Here is a 19,211-nt window from a genome sequence, read left to right on the forward strand (position 1 = left end):
ATATTCGTTCTACGGGGATAAATGTTGAAGCCGGAAATGATTACTTTGAAATTTCCGATTTGAATAGCGGGTTAACAGAGAATATGGAACTTGCTCTTGGGAAGCTGACTCGTTTGCAAAAACTGCATCTTGATATCTCTTACCGTTTTCGCTCTATTACGAGTAAAATCAGTATTGAAACCGAAAGTAGTAGTAAGTTTAAATCACTTTTGGTTTTGGCGTAGTGTTGCTGATTGTGATGATATTCTCTCTTGAGACCCTGAATCGGCTGCAGATAATCGCTTGCAAATATTTATTATCATTTCTGTTCTATGGCGATAACTGTTGAAACTGGAGATGGCTAATATGAACCACTTCCTGTTTGAATAGAGGGTTAACGGAGAGGATGGAATCTATTCTTGGGACAATAAATCGATATCAGAAAAAAAAAAAACATTTCGATATCTCTTACCGTTTTTGCTATGTGGAAATCAATATTCAAACCGAAAATTATAGGAGATTTGAACCATTTTCGGTTTTGGAAGAGTGTTACGGATATTCTTGGTATGTTGCCTTGAGACCGTGAATTGTTTGCAAAAAGCCGCTTCTAGCTATATGCTAATATTTTCGGTCTATAGCAATAAACGTTGAAACTGGAAATTTCTAATTTGAGCCACTCTTGTTTTGAACAGAGTGTTACTGGAGGAGGTGGAACCTATCCTTGGGACATTGAATCAATTGCAAGAAACCGCTTCTCGATATCTCGCTTCTTGCTCTGATACCTTTGAAAAGCTACTAAAAATACTAATATTTCGTTACATACTGAGTTAAATTATACTTAGTTTCTAGTTTCTAAAGAGATGGTGATGTGTTCAGTGAACTCTCGTGCTCTGAATAGCAAGAGCAAAACAATAGCTGTTGTTCTCGATTGATACCGTTTACTTTAAAGCAGGAATAATAGCAGGGTATGACTAGACTATTTCCAATGTGTGCGCTAAACATGTTAGTTATGAACAAGTTAGATGAACAAAAGACTGTTGCTGGTCGTGGAATATCGTAGTAATTGTACCCCGAGAGAACGTTGCTAACATTCGCAGGCAGATAATGTAAGTACATACGAAAGCAAAACAAGGTGTGAAACGAGGCTTCGAATTTAAACTTACAGAACAAACGTTATTGGATCGAAAGGAACAAACTTTTCTCCGTGAATGTACCGTCTTACCAAAATAAAAGTAAAACATCTCTGCTTATTTTACTTTTAAAAAATCTGTGCTCACAGTAAAGGATTTGTTCAAAGTAGATGTATACTTTATTTAGCTACTAGGTCTATCTTGGAACTCTCATTAAAAATAGTTTTGAACAGAACTCCTTTAATAGATAGGTGGTTAGCAATATTTATTTCAAACAATAGTAGGCCTACATTAACAGGCAAGCAACTATTTAAATTTTCATTATTCAGATAGTTTAGTTTCAGTTAACTAAATGTGTGATCATTTATTGTAACAAAAGTGGTGCATTGCCTTAACAGGTATTTGATAGGAGAGTATGTGTATTATATTAAATTACTACTTAGAACGTCTTTTGTTTTAGACGCATGGTAAGTTTACAATGGTTTCGTTGTAGTATTCAAACATCATATATATATATATATATATATATATATATATATATATATATATATATATATATATATATATATATATACATTTTTATATTTTATATATTTACAAGAACTGTAATTTAATTATATCTCAAGTCGCAAACTAATGCGCTGCAAAGTACAATTATAGTAATACAAATGAGGATAAATGATGAGTGGTAAAAGAAACTACATTGACATGGCGAAATTAAGAGTAATGTGATTAATGGTAATAGTGATCACAAAAAATATTGTCGTTACTTACGTATGTGGAAGGAGAAAAAAATAGTGTCTTCGATTTTAGGTTACTTATAATATTACACACACTAGCGCAAGTAGGATAGGCTGTGAATTTGTCCCACTTTGTCTTGGATATATATATATATATATAAGTTTGTTTTATTATCAATGCTTATATACTTTTGAATATCTTTAGTTTACGAAACATAATCTTGAGACATGAAAATTAACGAAACTAGCAATAAAATTATTGAGGAATCGTATGTTCTTGCACCATGGGAATCCAGAAATAAGTTCTGATGAGAAAGTAGTTACGAAGTTGAGAGTAGCTATGTTCTCTGGGAGAAGCAGTCGATTTTCATGAATGAATAGGCGTATAAACGAAATGATGGTACGTCTGAGTTAGAATGCTGCTAATGCATATAATTCCTTCAGATAAGGAACAGTTGGATTCGTTGGATTCCTCGATATTATGTTATATTTCATTGTAACAGCATTCCATTATTCCCTTCTTCCTTTATGATAATGGTATTTCACTTTTATCATTTTTCATTTATCTCCCGCCAAGTGGGTTTTGTGGTAGACAAATATCGTATTCATAAGTTTTCTCGGGACTCTCCTGTTTCCTGTAATTTTCTTTATTTCATTATTTTGTTTATCATCATCATTACCGTCTCTCTTAGCCTTGGAGCATAAACGTGGTTTTTTTTTTTAAGTATTGAACAGTAAGCTAAAATATTTAATTTGATTTTAATATGAACTTTTGTACTTTAGAAAAGCCAATGAAAGGAATGATTTTAGCTAAGTTCGGAAGACAGGATCTACAACAATTATATTGCTCAGGATCATATGCAGAAGACGTCTAAACGTGTGTGTGTTACATATATGCTGTCATGCACTTTGTAAACTGTAAACTGTCACGCGTGGTGAAGTGGGATTGCTTTTGAGGAAAATGCATGTCGTTCGTGAAACTTATGTCGTAAACACACACTACATAGTTGACTTGAGTTTTGTTACATATACCGTTATATTTTGCTAAATTCCATTATAATATTTTATATTTAGTGTTATTTCAAGTGTTTTAACAGAATCATCATTAATATTACGGAACAATTATATAAGAGAAATTGTGAGTGTTGTTACATTTCATTTTCTTTCTTAATTTTGAGTAGCACAGTGGCTCAGTGGTAGAGCGCTTACCATGGGGTTCCTGGTTCGATCGTCAGCAAATTAAGCTTATGGTGGGCAACATTGTGTCCGTAAGTTTTCTAGGGGTACTCCTGTTTCCTCCCAATTATTACATCATTTGCCTTAATCATCGTCTCCCTTAACTTCAAGGACATAAGCGTGAGACGTTAAAAAACTGAACTTTCTTAAGTTTGTTTATTTTTAGTTTATATAAAAAAAATACACCCACTACATTACTTTATGATTATTCTAATATGTCTTATATTGGCAACATCTGTGCATTAATAGCTGAAGTGTTAAATGAGAGAAGAGCTAATCCACAAATTGAAGAAGAATAGATTGTACGACACACTTCGATTACTTGAAGACTACATTATTTTCTAATATGTGGAGCTAATTCTAATGTAAACTCTAACAAAACAGGCTCCATAGCTTATGAATATAACCTACTATTGGACGTTGTTATCGTTGAGGTTTCCCTATAATTTCCAGAAAATAATTTACTTTCTGGTTCCTCTTTCAACACCTGAATTATTGAAAAATATAATACCTAAAATAAATAAAACATCAAATGCAATAGATTTGAAATGGTCATTTAATAACGAAATTAATTTGGAAAGTAATCCAAGGCGTCTAAATGAAGGATACAGTGTATTTAATTTATAACCTTTTTCAAACATGTTGTACACCAAAAGAAGTTGAAACATGATGTGTGTTGCAATATCCCGTAATACAAATATTGTTAATAGGAAAGTTTTAATTTGTGTTTTCAAATTACTTATTTTAGATGTTTGGGGCGATAAGTGCACAAGGGAATCAATCCACTTTTAGTCATTTTGAACACATTTCATCTCCAAGCCCTCTATCTGAAAGTTCTTTCAGAACTTAAAAGATTCATGTCCAGATATTGTAAATAAATATTATAGTGTTAAAAGCAAGTGTTGACTTTTCCATGTACTTTAGTGTACTATAACTTCGTGTCTCTTTTTATCACAACTTCGATCATTGTACTTGATTTGAACGCACTATATTTTAGTCAATAACTTAAATTCAAAATATCGTTTACCTTATATACCAACAGGAGCTGGGTTAGAGAGAAAGACGATCCTATCATTTTACAAACATCCAAGAAAATTGAAATGGTTACTGGTCTGAATTGTATCAAGCCTAGTGCAGCAGAGAATTATCAGGTAATGCATATTTTACTAATAAAATAAAACGTTATATTTTAACATCTCACAAATAGTCGAAATTTCAGTTTTAAAAACAATATGATTTATTAGTGTTAAAATTTCTAAGGCGATGTAAAAATACTTACATAATATTTATCTTATTTAATTAAGATTAAAATCAAGTTATTGTATGTGCTCGTTTATATGAACTAAGCTAAATGTTCTTGGTGTAAGTCTCATACTAGATATAATGTTGACAAATATGATATCACGTTGAAGTACCCAGCTGAGTTATATACAGGCCGATTATTCATACTTAACAAGCCAGTTTTGTCAGGCCACACTGACAAAAAAATTTAGTTCTGACTTGCTGGAGAGAAAAAATCTATATAGACATCGAATGATTTCTGCTTAAACTCAATGAACCATTTGTTCTCCGCATCCAATAATTGCAGTTAGTGGGGTGGACCTCACACCATGCCGTTACTGTATATGCGAGCTTTTACCAGAATTTGGTTCGTACTGACGGTTGGTCAGGAGGGTGTACGGAAAAAAACAGAAATAGAAAGATGTTTTGGGGGACTACCCTGCAAATCTCGCTGCACCCGATCCTGGGCACAGACCTCTATCTATTTCCCAGGTCCCCCATGCACTAAGTTGGTCTTCTAGGAACATGCAGGGTCATGATATGTTGATTCCTGGCTCCTAGCGCTCACGAGAGGCTATCTACCAGAGTTCTGGAAGAAAAAAAAAACGATTAAGAAATGGCGACTAACAACGTTAGTAAGCTTGGAAGAGTGTAGATGGATAAATCTCAGTAAGCCGAGAAAACTATCCCACATCTAAATTCTAGCATATGGAAAAACTGCAATGCCCGGCTTGAACAGTGAACAGCGGAAAATCAGGTGCACTGCTGCTATGAATTGGTTCTACTACGAAACAAGAATATGAATTGTTTTACCTAGCACTGATAGCGGATCAGAGCCAGTGCTGGTTGGCATGAGGTTGTTCTCCACTACGAGAGGTCAAAGCTGACATAAAGGTTCTTTTTAATTGGAGCTACATCATACACATGCAAGTTTGCAAATCACACAAATTTGACTCTTCTACACCTACCTGCTTTCATCAGCAACTCTGCTCCTTTCTCAGCACGGGCTTGTCATGTTTAGCAAAATGGCAATCTTCTAACAGAATAAATGTATTTAAAGCATCAAGAGATTTGTTTAACTAAAAAGAAACACTATTTTGCAGTCATATTTTTTATGCTAGGTGGTTCTTAAGGTTATGCGTTAATTAAGGTTTCAAGTATCAAAATAAATTCTTTACAAATGTGTCTATCCATATGAAATTGCGTGGAATCGATGAAGGTTTCTTCATCATTTCTACTTTTTAAAAATTTTTAATATACTATTACCATATACTATGGGCTGCTCAAAACTTTTTTTTAAAAAAATAATCCCAGCCAGTTTGTGAATGGCTGTAATTTTTGTTTAGTACTGTGTGTTAATAAGTGACTTTGCAGACGTTAAGGTAAATTTATATGCCTTAGGACTGGACTATTTTAAAACACCATTATCTTTTCTTCAATTTTATCTCAGCATGAAAAGCTCTAATTGAACCCTAACAGATGAAAATTATTCCCTAAGTTTAGTATCAAAATTTAACAAATTTTAGTTTTTAGAGCTGACGTTTATAATAAGGTGGTGAAATATCAAAGCTGATATTTTAAATTATAATTTCATATGGGTTCCTGTCACCACGGCATGCGCGTCCTCAAGTTGCGGATCGAGGAGAAGGCCTCTAGATATAGAGGTTAGCTGCGAATATACTGAATAAGCAGTCGCGGACAGCCGACTAGGAGTGGTCCTCCAGCTTGGGGGTTTGGGTAGGGCTAACAACCTCATCTTGTAAAAAAACGCACTTGTTCAGAAATATTCACAAAAGCCTTGGACAAGGACTGATAACTTGGCACGACATCAGCAAAAGAAAATGGACATGAGATTTGGAACATGGAATATTAGGAGTCTTTATAGGGCAGGCGCGTTTAAGTCCGTAACGAGTGAGTTAGAGAAATACAGGATGGACGCAGTAGGAGTTCAGGAAGTTATGTGGGATGGAAATGGATCTGTGAATTCCGGAAATTTTACGTTTTTTTACGGGGAAGGAAATAAAAATCACCAGTTAGGAACAGGATTTTTCGTTCATAAACGTATATTACCAGCAATTAAACAAATTGAATTTGTTACTGACAGACTTTCTTTTATTACTCTTAAGGGACGGTGGTGTGATATTATTGTCTTAAATGTACATGCCCCAACTGAAGATAAGGATGACGATATAAAAGACAGTTTTTACGAAGAAGTGGAACGGATATTTGACCAACTCCCGAGATACCATATTAAAATTCTATTAGGGGATTTCAATGCGAAGGTAGGACGAGAGGATATTTTCAAACCGATTATAGGGAACGAAAGTCTGCATAAGGAAAGTAATGACAACGGTGTTAGACTCGTGAACTTTGCAACATCCAGAAACCTAATCGTGAAGAGTACAAAATTCCCACATCGCGACATTCATAAATACACTTGGACATCACCAGATGGGAAAACATAATCAAATTGATCACGTTTTAATAGATAGAAGAAGGCAATTTAGCATAATTGATGTCCGGTCGTTTAGAGGGGCTGATTGTGACACTGACCACTACATGGTAGCAGCGATAATACGAGAGAGGTTATCGTTGAATAAAGGTAATATTCATTGTCCGAAAACGGAGAGATTCAATTTAAAGAAATTAGAAGAGAACCAGGTAAGAGAGAAATACCAGATTGAAGTTTCGAATAGATTCTTGGCTTTAGAAGATTCGGAGTGCACTAGTGTTGAGGATACCTGGATTGAAATTAGAGATAGCATTAAAATTTCAGCAAAATAAAACTTGGGACACGCGGAAATACGTAGGAACAAACCATGGTTCGACCAGGAATGCATAAAACTAGCAGAGAACAAAAAACAGGCAAAATTACGCTGGCTACAAAATCCGAATGAAATAACTACACAAAATTTCGCAGATATCAGACGGGAAACTTCCAAAACTTTTAGAACAAAGAAACGCGATTTTCTGAAAGCTAAAATTAAAGAACTTGAATATAATAGTAAAAATAAAAACATCCGGGACATGTATAAGGGAATCAACGAATTTAAGAAAGGCTATCAACCTCGTGCTTATATATTAAATAAATCTGACGGTACAGTTCTCACTGACACGGATAGCATCTTAAATAGATGGAAAGATTTCTTTGACGGTTTGCTTAACACGCAACCAAAAACTAGTGTGCATGGAGAAAAAGAGATACACACCGCAGAACCGTATATTCCAGAACCCAACCGAATAGAAGTAGAAGCCGCTATAAAGAAATTAAAGAAACACAAATCTCCGGGTGTAGATGAAATTCCGGCTGAGTTAATTTTAGCTGGAGGCGAAAAATTGTGGAACAAGATACACAAACTCATTCTCCTTATCTGGAACAAGGAAGAATTGCCACAAGAGTGGCAAGAATCAATCATTGTTCCAATTCACAAGAAAGGCGACAAAACTGACTGTAATAATTATCGAGGCATTTCTCTTCTGACAACATTCTACAAAACACTTTCAAATATTCTATTAGCAAGACTGACCCCATACGAAAATGAAATTATTGGAGATTATCAGTGCGGATTTAGACGAAATCGATCAACTATCGACCAAATATTTACCATTCGTCAAATACTCGAAAAAAAAGTGGGAATGCAATACCCCGGTGCATCAACTATTTATTGATTTTAGAAAGTCGTACGACTCGGTTAGGAGAGAAAGATTATACAACATTCTTACAGAACTTGGAATACCGAGAAAGCTAATTAGATTAATTAAGATATGTTTAAATGAATCCCAAAGTAAAGTCCGGGTAGGAAAATTTTTGTCCACGAGCTTTCACGTCGAAAATGGCCTGAAACAAGGGGATGCGTTGTCGCCATTATTATTTAACTTTGCTCTGGAATACGCTATAAGGAAAGTCAAAGATAGCAACCAGGGCCTAGAGTTGAACGGTATTTACCAGGTTATGGCATATGCTGATGATGTAAATTTAATAGGGGATGATAGGAGAACAATAGAAAGAAATGCAAAGATCTTATTAAACGCTTGCAGGGACATGGGTATAGAAGTAAATGCAGAGAAAACTAAATACATGGAAGTGCGTCGGGACCGTAATGCAGCAAATTATAGATGCGTTAAAATATTAAATAATACTTTTGATAAAGTGGATAGTTTCAAATATCTAGGATCGATATTAACAGAGGAAAATCATATTCACGAAGAAATTAAATGTCGACTAAAAGGAGGGAATTCGTGTTACTATTGGTTCAAAATCTCTTGTCGTCGCGAATTCTGTCGAGGAATTTGAAGCTTAAAATACACAAAACGATAATCATGCCTGTTGTTTTGTATGGCTGCGAAACATGGTCACTTACTCTGAGGGAAGAACATAGACTGAAAGTATTTGAGAACAAGATCCTGAGACGAATATTCGGACCCAAGAAGAACGGGAATGGGGAACGGCGGAAACTTCATAATGAGGAATTACATAATTTATACGGTTTACCCAACATTGTTAGGGTCGTCAAGTCTAGGAGGCTTAGGTGGGCGGGTCATGTAGCTAGAATGGAAGAAAGTAGAAACGCTTTCAAAGTCTTGACTGGAAGACCAATCGGAAAACGACCATTAGGAAGACCTAGGCGCAGATGGGAGGACAATATTAAGATGGATCTCGCAGAGATTGGAATACAAAGTAGTAACTGGATGCAGTTAGCTAAGGATAGAAGTCAGTGGAGATATATATAAAAGAGAAAACTGTAGGAAAATTTTAACTTTGATATTTGACTGAACGAAGTTAGGAGTTTGTGAATTTTCAAAAATTGCACGGAAAAGACTTATTTATGCTGCTTTCTACCATTTGCTTTTGAACTAGATACTTACCCAACTTGAATCATAGAACACATTGTGTTAATTTATTATTTCAATTTTAATGTTAAATAACTTACACCTTAGAAGAAGTTCAACATTTAAATAAAAATTTAATTTTGAAAATTAAACAGAATTGATTACTATTAATGGATAAAAACAAAATAAAGCATTATAAGAAGTAAGAAGTTAATAAAGTATTGGGAAAGGTGAAAGCATTGAAAGCATTAGACATTGAATTTATAATAAGTACTGTAAGTAGGACAGTGTCTCTGCACGTTCATTATTTACTTTTCCAATGAAAGTGGCTGTCAATATAAGAATAGAAAAAATGAAACATTTGCAACCAGAAAACAGATTTTGGACTAGAAACTGAGTGGCACTCTTTTTGCCTCCTGGCATTGGGAGAATGTCTGTGATGAAGTAAGAGTCACAACAAAACATGAAGTAAGTAAAGCCAGGTTGCAAAGAACAACAGGAGATCAAATCCTTAGTGTAGAAAAATGTTCGATTTCTGCAATTAAAACATTCAATATGTTACCTATTTTCTCGCCCCACACGAATAAACTGTTTTACACCTTATTGACCTTGAAACCTGCGAAAATACAACCTTACACAATGAGTGTTAATTTACAGAAATTATTATTTCAGGTACTTTATCCAGTTTTATAATTTCAGGTACTTTATCCAATGTGTTGAATTAAAAGAACATTTTAATAGCCTACAAGCACCGTCTCGTAAGATGACCAGTAAGCAAATACATTAAAACGCAGAAAAATAACTTAAAAAGTAAAGGGTACGTGCTACCGCACAAGAATGTTCCAACTTTTAACACTACATCACGTTATGCTGCAATTATTACTGACATGAGAAATTTATTTATGAAACACGAACAAGATTATGAGACGTTTCTAGTAAACTTCATCCGAAGCAAATTCTCCCAAAAGCAAACAACCCCTTTTCGATTTTTTCGAGATGTTGTTTATGTAATTTATTAGGGTTATTAATGAAATGTTAGTTTGTTAATTAAAAATAGGATAGAATATCTAGATGCAATTACGAAGAAGAGGCCTTATCAAAGTATAAAACAGCTCTCCCAAGCGAGAGAAAAGTATTAAAATTTTCATGTTGCCCACCAACCTATGGTTGAGGGGAACAAGAAGTTAGTTAATAACCATGAAAAAAGTTGCATTTGAGGAAATTCGGATGATATTTGAGGAAATTGTCTTTAAAAAAACGTGAGAGTAAACTATCTCGTCTGAATATTTTCATGACAAGTGATTTATGCATCTTTACAGGGTTATTAATGAAATATTTATGAACAAAATATCGTTTTGAGAGATCATTCGATAAAAAGAATTCACTCCCAAGAGTAAATTATTCTTTGAGGATTTTTTAAAAAAATAAATAAATATTTAAAAAAAAAAACTTTCTGCTATATTATCGGATTATCGTTGAAATATTTAGAAGTAGTATGTGCGTAAAAAATTTGTGAGTTTTCGTTAGGAGAATACAACGATCTGCTGGTTAACACTGTATTTTGTTGCATATACAAGACACTAATAGGCCTATATAACAATTTATTTTAGTAAAATGAAACGAATGACACCTCTTAGCGCCGCAAGAATTACTTTTTCTTTTTTTTCTTGAAAACTACACATTAGAATTTACCCTCTAACTTATTATCTTGTTCACTTTTTGTGATTTATCTCCTATATATACTTTAGACAGGTCCTATGGACAATATTTAGTTCAACTTTCAGATTTTATGATAATTTTAGGCTATTATCTCATTAACCATACTTTGTTGTTGTCTTGGTACTATCATAATGAGGAGCTTAATTAGAGTATAAATCAGTATAAGTTTCACTTCAACAACTGGAATGGTTCTCGTACAACATCCATTTTTAGGTTTACAAATTAATTTTTCTTCATTTTCTCGCAAACTAAGCATGAGTCTTCCGCTCATTCATATTATCTTGCTCAGTTCAATAAAATATATCGATTGATATATGTTTCATCCTTGGACATTTCGTTTTCATTAAACTATAATAATCTTGTAGAATTTATGAAATCTGAACAAAATCACCTGAGACATTCTTGGAAAATCTTGGAAAATCTCACAACGAAAATGAAATACGTCTTGTGAATCTTTAAAGAATCAACGAGTTTCGCGATATTGACAAGTTCTTAATGAAATATTTATTTATGAAATATGAAAATATCATCTAAGTCGTTTTTGAGGAAATCGTCTGGAAAAAACTCACCCCAGGAATAATTACCAATTAACTACCAATTATGTATTTCTCAGGACAAACAGGTTGTCATATTGTCAGATTACTAATTTATATTTATATTAAATATCAAATATGAACAAAATCACGTTAGTCCTTTTTGAAAAGATCGTCTGAAAATTACTCACTCGGAACTTACCTAAGACATTTTTCCCAGAAGCTTTGTAATATTTCATTCTATGAGATACCGTGAAATGGGGGAGGGGGATGATGTATGACTAGTCATACTTACCCTATATATAATCATCTCGCCTCTGAGTGTACATAAATCAATATGTTTCATCTTCTTTGAATGTGTTTTAATGTTATATTCACCATGTCATTCTGTCAAAGCTCCCGCGGTGGCTCAGTGGTAGAGCGTTCACCTCTGGTGCTTGGGGTCACGGGTTCAAACCCTTCTCCGCCAAGTGAACTTTGTGGTGGACAAACACCGTGTGCGTGGGTTTTCTCGTGGTTCTCCCTTTCCTCCCACTTTCTTCATTCCGCCATTTTATTCATTTCTCATAATCACCATCTCCTTTAGCCTAACCGGCATAAACGTGGGACGTAAAACTCAAAGATTTCATTTTCATTTTTACAACAGTGCAAAACAAAGAGCTAGAATAGTACAATTTTCTTTTTAGAATCCACTGATATACAGATACTTGCTTTGAGGAGATACTCAAAGATTCCAGTGTTTTGTTTCTTTTTATCCAAATCAAGAACAACTACTTTAATCTCTGGCATTTTTATTTCATTAGATGCCATAATTGCTGCACTACTAGCTTTTCATGTTCTTTCAGGTTGCGATTCAAGTTGAACTTGGACTGGAAATGAAAAGTATTCCTACTGGAAAACCTTTATTAATGCCACAGGTGAAGTTATCCAGGCTACGACACCTCTAGGAACAAGTGAGATAATCACCGATGACACATTTGATGAACTCGAGGCATTAGATTGCCAAGTTTATAAACCTGGAATTAATATTTGTAAAGTCGAGGATTTGGAGGGGGACCTATTTTCGAAGAAGCAAGCTAGGAAAAATTAGCCCCTACAAGGAGTACTTTGGTTTCTACTATAAAAAGAGTCCACTACCAAGTAATGCTTAATTAAATAAGAATGAAGATGATCAACTTCAAACTACAATCCCATCTCCTAGTCACCACGGATGGCAGTTGGAAATTATGTCCTATTCGTGTGAAATTTCGTGTACTCCGAATTCAATTTTGCAATTGATTAGATGCTGGTGCTGGAAGACTAAGTGTAGTCCACCATGTAAATGTCTCGTATACAATCTACCATATATTGAAATGTGCGAGTGCGAAGGAAGGAATTATTCACATACAACGACTGAAAATATCTTGTCCAACATGGAAGACGATTTCACATAGCAATATCTTCCAAAATTAGGTAGAAATAGCCTTAAGAAATGTTGATGACAGTGATTAAAACACTAGTGTACTAATATATATAATTTTCAGGACGAAACGTGCTATTAATCAAATTTAGGGTTAGAGTTACAACAAAAATCTTTACAAATCTAATGTTCAAAAATTTAGCAAATCTCTTTACTTAATCATTTTGCTCGAAAACTGTTGATTTTATCACTAAGTTTCAAAAAGTTATTTTATTCTCCTAGGAGTTAGCTTTTATATGACGTCAAGTTCATGACAATCAGATGAAAGTTAACCATTTTGCAATAATATATATTAATATATAAGACTCGTATATACATACATACATATATATACATATACATATACATATACATATATATATATATATATATATATATATATATATATATATATATATATATATATATATATATATATATATATATATATATATATATATAACTACAAAAGTGACGACAAAAGTACATTTTGTCACTTATCTCTAAGACTATTGGTATTACGTCAAACCTTTATAGCCTATAACTACTTGTACTCGCCTCAACAAGTTCTTTCAAGCTAGGTTTCTTAAAAATCAAACAGAAAGTAATTGAGCTACAGTTTTTAATGGCGGCCATCTTGATGACGTCGACAATGCTGTCTGTAACAGAAAATGAAGTGCCACCATGGAAATTATTCGTGTATATGATGTTTACGAACAAGTAAAACATAACCAACATTTATGTACTAAACCTGTCTCGGAAGTCCTTTTTTCTACACATGCTTCCCTATTATAACTCTTACTTTATGACAAATATATTTATAAGTCTTGAACAGTTAGGGCAAACATTCTTTCTACTAATACTACTTTACCATTCTTTGAAGAACTTAAATATTGATTACTCATTGAATTAAGTGCTTGCTTATGAGTTAACTCCATTAGGCTATAAGCAACCTGCTCGCGTTACCCATGAGTGAGTCACATCTACTTAAAGATAGATCGATTTTTATTACATGTATGATATCCATCGACCTGTGATTAGTATGAAATCCAGGGTCGTGCGGCTTCCTAAATTACCCTGTTCCTTCTCATATTTTGCACCAAATATTTTCCCCAGACTCTAGTTAAACAAAAATTGTTTTTGGTGTTTTATGCAAGTCAGTGTCCAATTTTTACAACCATATAGTACGACAAGCAACACTATGCTTTTTAGATTGTTACTATGTAATGTTAATATATATGGGTCTTAAGCATGCTATATTACTCATATTTTTTACATATTAGTTCTTGTACGTGTGTTTTGTTTTCCTTTTACATCTTTTCCTTATATTCAATTGTAGGTAGCAAATTATGGAGTTGGTGGAACGTACCTTCCACATACTGATACTGTGTTTTGGAGCAGATCATCTAGTAACGAGAGAATGGATGGTTATACAGCAGTGACAGGTGATAGAATAGCAACGTTTATGATATACGTAAGTGATATAGAAACATGTAAAGTTGCTCTTGAATAACGCAGTGAGTTGAGTTTTAAAAGCATACAAAAAAATAATTAAAATATTGTGTGACATATGCGGAGGTAGGCTTCCGGTATACACTAGATAAAAAGTAGTGTCCACATTGTTTTTATTCTTATCTTTTGATCCTGTCTTCATGTACAGAAGCACACCTGTTACATTCGTTCAATGGGGGCGCCTCCCTTCTCTTATCGCATTCTGCCACACACGTGAAGGACTCGTACGCCGCCAACGTGCCCATTTTCTTGGATATCTCACAGGGACCGCCATATGCCACGGAAGGAGTTCTGTTCTGTCATACTGCTTTGAACATTTTTTTTGTTTTTTTTTTGGTGAAAACTTTTTCACAAATTATCTGAAAACATTGTTGTGCATTGCACCCATGCACCACTTCAATCTTAATCCACGTACTTTGTTCGTCTTTCCGAAATATATTGTTACGGGGCTGTCACTTTTCCCCTCTACTTTGCAACACTGCTGCTTTTGACTGAACAATAAACAGTCGCCACCACTCACCACAATTCAGCGCCTCATATTCAGTGTTCGTAGTTTGAGTGAAATTTCCCTAACCTAGGTAAATTTTGCAAAAGGGGGAAAAGGGAATTTTTCGATAAAACGTGAAAAATCCAGGGAAATTCCCTTGCTGACGGATTGACCAATATAAATGCTTAAAATTTTCTTTGTTCTTCAGAAACAAACCAATACAATAGAAATAGTTTTTGTGAGATGAAAGTAGCATAATTTGCAACCATTCTTGGCTGATGGAAGAGACGGTGGCTCAGTGGTAGAGTACCTCTGATGGGTGGAGTCCCTGGTTGGGTCCCCAGCCAAGTAAACTTCTGGTAAGAAAAAAAAAAACATTGTGTCTGTGGATTTTCTCGAGGTACTCCCGTTTCCTCGGTGGCTCAGTGGTAGAGTGTTCACCTCCGTTGCTTGGGATCCGTGGTTCAAACCCTGCTCCAACCAAGTGAACTTGTGGTGGACAAACACCGTGTGCGTGTGTTTTCTCGGGGTTCTCCCGTTTCCTTCCACTTTCTTCATTCCACCATTTCATTCATTTCTCATCATCACCGTCTCCTTTAACCTAACCGGTGTATCCGTGAGACGTAAAACTGAAAGATTTCATTTCATTTTTTCCGTTTCCTCTCACTTTCTTATTCTTTCATCACCATTCAGTTGTTTTAATCATTGTCAACGTTAGCCTAAGTGCATAAACGTGAGACGTAAAAAATTACTTCATTTCATTTCATTTTATTGTCTGATTTTATTTGTGTGTATACATTTGTAAAAAAACGATGAAAATAAACTAAAAAAAACAAAAACAAAAAGCAAGTGAATAAAAAAAATGTGGTTGGCATTTCCTTTAATATACTTAAATTAATCTTATCACATAACTTCTGTCAGAGATATTGGACACTCAACAAACCAGGGAAATTTGATCAGAAAAGGGAAAATTTTAAGTCAGTCGAGGGAAATTTTCTTAAGGAAACCTAAGAATACTGCTCACATTCCATTATCAGCTACGGAACTATTGTAGTGCTTAAACGCAGCCCTCTGACGTCAGAAGAGTGTTGTCATCACTTTTTATCCAACCTGTGTATTTCGTCAATGAATACTTCAGTAATAACGGTAGCGTTATACAATTTAATTTAAGAAATGCGAGCAAGAAAGCTTTGTGTGGTGGCTCATAACCTTTATTTGATATTAATATCTGTACCAACACCCATTTTACCTGGAAAAACTCTAATGAGATCTCTAAGTGTTGACAGACGATAAAAACAGTCTTCATTCACACATTCAAGCAATTTTTTAGGCTATCGATCCAAACTTTTAAAATGATAAACTTGGAATTACCTCATAATTATATTTTTCTTCTTTTTTTCCGACAAATGAAAATTATAACTTTCTCTGCTAGGAAATTAGTAATATTTTATCTTCCGTGTATTTAATTTAGCATTTATACGAATAATTGATAATTTGAAAACTGAAATAAAATCTTTGAGTTTTACATCCCACGGTTATACCAGCTAGGCTAAAGGAGACGATGATGATGAGAAAGAATAAAATGATGGAATGAATAAAGTGGGAGGAAACGAGAGAACTCCCAGAAAACCTACGCACACGGTGTTTGTCCACCACAAAGTTCACTTGACTTGAGCGGGGATCGAACCAGGGAGCCCACGCACCATAGATAAGAGCCCTACCACTTAAAAAAAATCCTGACTTAATTTCATATTTCCACCACTTTTCAGGACTACTAGACTCAACAGAGACACGAACACAGAAACATCGAGGACAGTTAAAATTCCATCCTTGCTAATACAGAGGGACTCGAACCCCCAATGGGTTTCACCTCACGACCGTCAACCTAACGCCTCAGACCTCTCGGCTACACCCACCGGCATCCACTGAACCACCGCGATTCCCAATTGATAATTGAATATCAAACATAATTGAACATTGCGTAGAGTAACATTAGAAGAGAATGATCAAATAATAAATTTGTAAATACTGTTCTATTATTATGAGTACGAAATTTAAGCTGCTAGTTTATATTTACCGAAACTTGATAAATATCTTAACTTTATTTTAATGCAGCTATCTGATGTAGAATCTGGAGGAGCGACAGTGTTCCCAAGAATCGGAGTATCTATTCAGCCAAAGTTGGGAACAGCTGTCTTCTGGTTTAACTTATTGCGAAATGGTTCAGCAGATCCAAATAGTTTTCACGGAGGATGTCCTGTAATAATAGGTTCTAAATGGAGTAAGTATTTCTAAATCGGTCAACGTATTTGTTTCTTCATGTATTTAAATAATACCGAATGCAAGAAAAAAAAACTGTTTTTGATGATTTGGTGTTCTAAGGAATTCAACTGTTTTACTCTAAAGAAGGTTGAAATTATATCGTTTAGAACGTATTGCCAATGTTCTGTTTACCAATTTGTATAAGACATTCAGAATATTGAAGATAATGTCGTTTAGGTCAGCATTTCTTTTAGCGTGTTAAATATCTCAGGTTGCTAAAGACAGGTAAATATTTCGTGGACCATGTAAGTATAATTACGTATAAGTATATGCTGTGCTTGACTGTTATTTTAAACATTCATTATTGACATTTACAACATTTGAATTCGAAATTTATTCTTCTTACTGGCATTAATGACACTGAATGAATATACTTCGTATAATCTACTGCTGTTCCTTTTTAGAAACTTTCTGACCAGTAGCAAGGGTGCCAATTTCTCTGTAAATTTGGGGGGAGCCCATTCAGATGAAGAAGGTATATGCATGAAGATTTTAAGACAAATCGCACTCAAATTATGCCAAATATTGTATACTCATAAATACAATAGGGAGCCCACATGAACTTTGGGGGCCCTGGCCCCCTCGGCCCCCCAAGGATCGGCGTCCTTGATCAGTAGCGTCATTTCAGATTTGTCATAGGGGAGCAAAATGCTCCACCGACATAGGAGTTTTTTTTTCTTATTACTATATTAGTATACAAACGATCAAAAGGTATGACTTCTAGCGGGTGAAAGAATGAGTCATGTTGTTTCAAGAGTGGGAGAATGCTCTGCAGAAGATTTTCAAAGAAGGATTCTGTTTATTTTACAAGGCTCATATATAAATTATTATGAAGGAAAATCGAAACATACTTTCTTAATACACTTTAGGATTTCGGAATTTAACACCTAATGTATATCAACATTCTTGAAGTATGTACAATCAGAAACAATATTAAGTATAGGTTGGAGCTACATTTCTTATATCTCCTACCTGTACTTAATATTGTTGCTGATTGTATATTATATATATATATATATATATATATATATATATGACATATTACTGTGATAGCGTGCATGTGAAGTCTCAGAGAAATATAGTGCTACAGCTATGTTTGTAAATGCATTTTTAATATTACATATTTAAATTCTTCAGTAGGAAAAAGTAATTTTATATTTCTTTTTTTTTTCTTTTTTTTTCATTTCAGTAGCCAACAAATGGATGAGATTCTATGATCAGATGTTCAAGTTACCTTGCATAATTACTAAGAATGAAAGGTTTCTACTTCCTTAATAATACTACTACTAATAACAATAATAATAAAATCATCGTTAGATGCCACAAAAGATTTTTTCTTTTCATTGGAAGTTGTATATAAAAGAGTTTTGTTAAATAGATTTTTTTAAAAAAAAGAACGAATATTCATTTTTTACATAGACTACTTTTAGTTGAAAAATAAGTAGTGCTGTAAGAAGAAACCCTAATTATGTATAATCAGAGAAATTGGACTGAAAATAAAAAGGGAGAATGTTATATTTCAAAAAAGGTACAATTGGTAGTTAAGATCTGACAATAGGGGAAGTCTTCACAAGATTCTTCAGGTCTGAATTCTATTTCTTAGAAATGTAAAACTCAGGTAGTCTATTTATTCTAGTATTTAGGTAGAGTTTTCAACACAACTTTAGTAAAACTGGAAAGCATGTGTCAAGGAATATATACAAGGTGAACCTGAAAGATGTGCACAAATTCTGGAAGTTGATTCGTGACATCAAAAGTATACAGAAAGTCCTCTTGCATGTTTTCCAATTCCATGTCGTGTATATACAAGTGACAGGGGTGCCAACTTGGAATCGACAGTCTCATCCTGCCAATTGGGAAAGATATGCACAAACTATCTCTGTCCATGTAACTGCCTAATGTACCATTTTGCTGATGTTCATAGCCACATTTAACTAGTTTTGATGTCACAAACCGCTTTTCGCAATTCATGCATATTGTTCTGTTTCATTCCAATTGTTAGGA

The 19,211-nt window shown here is 34.2% G+C and overlaps 1 protein-coding gene across 1 annotated transcript in view; it reads left to right on the forward strand.

Moving 5' to 3' along the window:
• LOC145687572 (prolyl 4-hydroxylase subunit alpha-2-like) overlaps positions 1-18,482 on the forward strand; it is a 58,368-nt gene extending 39,886 nt beyond the window's left edge. The window contains exons 6-10 of the mRNA XM_081761038.1: positions 1,570-1,576; positions 4,128-4,236; positions 14,226-14,360; positions 17,001-17,166; positions 18,397-18,482. Of these exons, the coding sequence (XP_081617164.1) occupies positions 1,570-1,576; positions 4,128-4,236; positions 14,226-14,360; positions 17,001-17,166; positions 18,397-18,482 (503 nt within the window). The remainder of the gene's footprint in view (positions 1-1,569; positions 1,577-4,127; positions 4,237-14,225; positions 14,361-17,000; positions 17,167-18,396) is intronic.
• Positions 18,483-19,211: the final 729 nt, after the last annotated feature.

This window comes from Thermobia domestica, chromosome 6 (assembly GCF_964235325.1).
Source record: "Thermobia domestica chromosome 6, izTheDome1.hap1.1, whole genome shotgun sequence".
NCBI lineage: Eukaryota > Metazoa > Arthropoda > Insecta > Zygentoma > Lepismatidae > Thermobia > Thermobia domestica.